The sequence below is a fragment of the Thermobia domestica genome, chromosome 1 (assembly GCF_964235325.1).
Source record: "Thermobia domestica chromosome 1, izTheDome1.hap1.1, whole genome shotgun sequence".
In the NCBI taxonomy this organism is placed as follows: Eukaryota; Metazoa; Arthropoda; class Insecta; order Zygentoma; family Lepismatidae; genus Thermobia; species Thermobia domestica.
In genome coordinates this window covers 324,893,029-324,899,028 of record NC_137454.1, presented here as the reverse complement: position 1 = coordinate 324,899,028, position 6,000 = coordinate 324,893,029, and the positions used below count along the sequence as shown (strand labels likewise).

General features: G+C 32.5%; 1 protein-coding gene across 2 annotated transcripts in view; it reads right to left on the bottom strand.

Annotated features, from left to right (window-relative positions):
- Nucleotides 1–4,236: 4,236 nt before the first annotated feature.
- Nucleotides 4,237–6,000, bottom strand: part of LOC145663000 (U7 snRNA-associated Sm-like protein LSm10) — a 109,127-nt gene continuing 107,363 nt past the window's right edge. The window contains exon 3 of one of the 2 annotated variants that reach the window (XM_081729129.1): nt 4,237–4,755. In XM_081729129.1, coding sequence (XP_081585255.1) covers nt 4,603–4,755 — 153 coding nt within the window. In that variant the 3' untranslated portion in view covers nt 4,237–4,602. The remainder of the gene's footprint in view (nt 4,756–6,000) is intronic. The other variant, XM_081729121.1, reaches the window with a different exon arrangement.

Sequence of the window (6,000 nt, the reverse complement as noted above, 5' to 3'; positions counted from 1 at the left end):
ACGTGCGGTACAGTACCTGTATGGTTAGAATTTATAAATTGTAACTATCATATTGTCGTGGAAATGACTTCGTAACATCTAATATTATAGGAAGTCAGATTGTCTTATATTGAAGAAATATGAATGAACATTGAAAGTGAAAAAGAATATATGTGAAATGAAGCTGTAATTATTCCTGATTTTCGATCTTCTTTCACTCCTTAATTTCCAGTTTTCCATAGCCTAGAGAACAAGGGAACGAAACAGGCAATCGTAGTTGTGCTTTAGTAGCTTTGTAGTCTTGCCTAGTTATGCTCAGTGGCTCATTCAGCTGGATCGCCCAATCCTTTCTTAGATTCCCGGAACCGGTTGTTAAAACTCGCTCTCTCCACTTCTAGATTCAATATTTGGAAACTATAACATTCTAGACTACTTTTAAGAATCTACCTAGCTAGTATACATTTTCTTCTCTCGAGCTTTTAAAGAGACGATTAAAAATGTTGCAGTTCGGATAAGACACTAATTTTCTACAGTATACAGTAATGTGATTCTGCAGATTGTATAGTTTCTCACCAAAAACGTGAATTTTAAGTTGCGCTGAAGTAAATCGATACCAAATAATTCATACAGCTGGCGATTGTCAGTTTAAGAAGAAGCAACACCCGTAAATTCGAAACATCAATTAGAATTTTGTGACATCCTATTTACTTCTAGATCTATTTCAACAGTTAGTGAATTTTGCCAACTAAATGTCGATATATGCATGATTCACTGTTACTAGTATCATTGGAATAAATATAACAAAATACAAAACATAATATAATCATATAGTAATAATATAAGTACTAAATTAACTTTACTATACTAATCGTAGAACCGGTTATTAAATGATTTGAATGAGTCTACTGGTTATGCTACATAAATAAGTTACCACCTACCAAAGGGGAAAACGCTCAGGGAAGCCATGACAATTTGTTTTAAATAAAATTATAGTACTTACCTAGAGAGTGAAAAAACACCTGGAAAGTTCAGAATAAATGAACTATGACTTGTGAAAATATATCTCCGTATACATAATTCAAGTGTAAGCCTATTTTTGCAAGTATGGTCAGGTCTAGAAAATACATTAATCGGTCACCACCATCCCTATAACCGTCCAACTCTCTCTTTTTTATTTTTCAAATGCAGTATAAACGTCCTTTCTTACTGTAGATACTTACTATGGGTGAAATTCCCTATGTTTGAAACAATAGAATACTAGTATCAAACAATAATTACACACTCACAATATCTTTAATATCTTGTCCTTTTTACTATACTCATAAACATAAACAAGTAAACATATATATATCATAATTTGTCCTCTCCCTCTGATTATCTACAATCAAGAAACCTAACTTTCTTTTTCCTGTATCATTTGATTTTTCTTTCTTTCAAACTGTTTTAATACCTCTCGGCGTTACTCAAGCCTCTTTATTTCTCAAGATAATTTTCTTTATTCAGTCCTTCTATTATTATTATTTTTTAATTTGTCTTGATCCTTTTTTGGTGTTCTTCATATCTTCTGTGTAAAAAATATATGTTATATAGTAGATTTCTCTGAATTTTAGCGTCTTTTGAAACGTTAACTGACTTTAAGATCAATATGAACCCTGTTAAATCTCTATGCTGCTTCCATCAATTCATTTGAATTTTAAAAGTGTACAAAATCACGCTAGTAAAAACTAAAATAGACAATATACACGATAAGTAAAAATAGCTACGTTGTGACTCACACATATCAAATCCGCTGTGCTTCGTATCGCATGATGTATCAAAACGACACAACCGCTTGAATGATTAACTACTATGATCCTGTATGGTCCAGTGTCTTCTATTGAAAGTTAGATCCATCCATAAAATGCGAAACTATATATTGTTTTACCCATATTTTGCATTAGGATTAGGATTTGTTCTGAATGAAAATAGGATTCTAACCATGTCAAATAGCTTTCGTTCAAAATATTCTGAATATGTCTATAAATACTTAAATGCTATATTAAACATACATGAATATAAGGAAGTTATATAAATACTTTTGATATACTTCAACGCAGATTCGTGATTTCTTTTCAGTGCTTGCAGTGAAATTCTGGAGTTTTCTTTGAAGATTTTGTTTCAATACCTTCAAGAAAGTGTTGATTTATATTTTGCTGGAGAAACATCGACTAGCTGAGATGTATACGATGTTTCTTTCATTAGAGTTTAACAACATACTTTCGTTAATAACGACATGCTTAGGTATTACACTAATTTCATTTTTTTTTAAACTATATTCTTTAAGTTGCATTTACATTGTATTGTTCTAATGTAAGTAGTATCTCCAGTGCCTATATGTATTTTGCTGAATTGTTTCTATTTTTAATGGCACTTTATTTTATTCTGATATTAGGTGATTTCTTGTCCTTTTGTATATAGTATTTCATATCTCCTGTCTCTTTATCTTTTATTCGTAGCATATATTTATTATTATTATTTTGTACTTCTTTCGAAACGGGAAACTGAAAGATCATCTACAGGCGGAATCTTTCAAGCTAAAATAAAGAAAATTTCAGAACAAATGGGAGAAAATTAGTCTATTTCAGACGAGATACATAATTTTTCTCTTCATGTAATTATATTTCAATCATACTTCGAGACATGTTATTCGATACACTTAGATACACTTTTGACACTCTTTTGAGCGGTCTACTCAAGCTAGAAGGAGATGGGAGTGGGGCACATATAAGAATTATATTTAAAAAAATAAATAAATAAATAATATTCTCACCACTAAACTCAAGCGACGTATGATGTAACGTATATAGGTTTTCTTTATTGATCCACCAATGTGTTTCTCATCTTAATTTTGGGATATAGTTTTTAAACAATTAAAACCAATGAAAATACTACAATAGAATTTCAACATATAAAACGGCGTGGGAGACCCGGGTTCGATTCCCGGCGCGAGCTCATGTTCGAATCCCACGTTAAACTGTAGGGCCATGTCTCATATAGTCTCGCTGCTGAACGGGATGCTAAACTCAAAATCAGATCAGATTAACATATAAAACCATATTAATATATACCTTAACAAGTAAGACAATTACATACAGTAATTATGTTCAAGAAGCACATATAGGCAGAAACTATAAAATAAATAAATTCTAAAAACTATGGGCCTTATGAAGATTTGTTCTGACGCATGATTAGTGCCATACTAAAGAGTTCGACTACCATATGTTTCCTGCAGTAGTCAGGCCTATAGTATGACGCTATGTTAAAACAACTCTGCATAAGGCCTTACATGTCTATGCACGCCATCTCTATACACGTACACGTGAAAACCCCAGTATTTATCCAGGGCACAACTAAAATCATATTGTTGCTTTTATTTTTAATTCTGCCCTTTCCCTAATGTTTCGGAAACAACTAAAACATCAGTTAGAGTGTATTTATGATGATTGTTTAAATATTTGTTTACTTTTACAAAATAATAACAGTTCCTTTTTACTTTATATAATATGCCAAATATAAAGATTATTTTGTTCCGATACTCAATCAAACAGCCTGAAGCACACACAAAAAAACGAGTACTTTAGAAGAAAATCGTATTGTCAGTGTGTTTAATTAATAGAAAGCCCGCAGAACTTGTGACAATGCATAGTTATGTTTAAAAAGAAACCATCCCCATCTCTTTCACAAGCTTCATACGTTTAATTTTAGGAAGAATTAATACTAACAAAGACCTCTGGAAGCCCGCCTTGTAGTACTATGTATCAAAACATGTTATTTCCTGAAGTGAGTACTGTGTTTAAAGTACAGTATTTTTAAACATGATTATACACTACGGGAGGGGGGGGGGGCGTGCCGTGCCGTGGAAAATCAGCGCCCTGGGCGAGAGTATACGACGGCGCACCCGCACATATATAAATAAGGTCGATGGACGTGCTGCGAAGTGCCACCATGGTTGCGCAAAACTTAAGTAAATTTTCAAAAATGAACCCTGCTTTTCCTTGATTTTGAGCATTTTTTATTACTTTTTCTTCCATTTTATATATGTGCACATGCATTTTTCTGACATGAGTAACATTTTTCCTTTCTCTTTTTCTTTTTCCTCCTAAATTTTGCGCCCCCTTACTTCGGCATCCGGGACCATCGCCCCCGCTCTTCCCCACGGCAGAGCACGGCGAGTATTATCACTGAGTGATTGTAAAATTATACAAGTAAAATAGCAGATACGTACACAAAGAAGTATATTTATTACAAAAAGTAAATGAGTATAAACTAATGTATTCAATTGTCACAATAATTTTAGAGCACCATAAATATATATTTAAAAAAATATTTACAAGTTCATATTTTGCCTCAGATTATATGCAGTTCTATTACATCGATGTCTTTTTCTTGTCTTAATAAAAAAATAAAAATGAAATCTTGATAGGGGAAACATATTTCAGTACTTTAAATCTTGTCTCAAAGTTCGGTTACTAAACATTATTCTTCAACTTGGGGTATGAAAGAATACAATAAACGAGAGGAAGGTATGAATGGCAAGTAATGTTTCGAAGGTGCAATTTAAAAGAATCGTTTATCAGTTATTTTTCATGTTGATCTTCGCTGCTCCTTCATTTGCTGGATCATTCTCAGAGTCTCTTGTTGCTTCTTCTGTGTTCTTCTGCCTTTGTGTGAAAGTTCTCTAGTTGGTTGACGTCTTCTGGGTTCAACTTCGGCTTTTATAGCAGACTTTATGTCAACCTTGAAAAAGAAAAGAGAAAATACTCGTCAATAAATTCTCGTAAAATATATTAATTATTATTCAAAATAATTTTATTTACTTTTTTCATGACATTCTTTCATTTTTGAAACATTTTTTCTTTGTAATACGTAGCTGCTGTAATTTTTTTTTTTTTTCAAAGTGGAAGAAATACGTGTTTCTATGCTAAGAACATACCAGCTACGACAACCATCTTAAAAACTACCGCTTCTTATCATTTATGGGCGGAGTATGTAATTTGAAACTGAGGGAAATTTAAGTTTTTTTATAACCGTTTTTTAAAATTTTCTTTAAACAGTTTTATTTTTTTTAATGAGGTTTACATTTATGAGTTGAGGTAGTGTTACTGACAGGAGAACGTTTTTCTCGTTTTTAATTTACATCGTGGTTCGCTGGGTGTTTTTTTTCTTAGAACGTTCTAGCTTTTGTATTGGCCCGTAACGATATATATATATATATATATATATATATATATATATATATATATATATATATATATATATATATGGTAATGTAAGGTTTGTCATAAGGATTTGAGCCATAATATGTTTGCATCTTGATACAAGATTGGCATCATCATACTTTAATTGATAATATCCACACTTGATGACACATTAAAATTTCTCTAAATGAAGCTGTTTTTTCTAACTTTTTAGAGGGTATTCAACGCATATTTAGTTTCAACTTTTTATTATAAAAATCCATATTTTTTATATAAATAGCTTATGCTATCCTCATGTAATGTGCACTTCATATTTTGTCCATGCATTAATAATTAGTATAGCACCTAAATCACTGATATTCATACATTATTAGTCTTATATGTAAGCGTGATTTGAGCATAAGAGTTTGCCAGGATGTCGAAGTTCCTAACGGTAGAAGGGACGGTTAATTATTTGGAAACCCCATAATGTGACCATCAGCTTTAATTTCTTATGGGGGGGGGGGAAGAGTGGAGTGGCAGAGAAATATTTGGGGGTAGCTATTTTGTATACCGAAAACATGGGACTGATTCAAGGAGGCGAAGGATCGTAGGTCCTTCCAGCGATACAGGCACAAGTGCTGCAAAAACCAGGTAAAAGAGAAAACAGAATTTTTCATCGCCTCCCTCAGGAGACCGTCTTCCAGTATTGACATTTAGATAGATTCCTTGCCGCGTACAAACCTCGATTGAGACGTAAAAGATGGTAATGGAATCTGTTTGCAAATGCCAATAGCATCTCAGT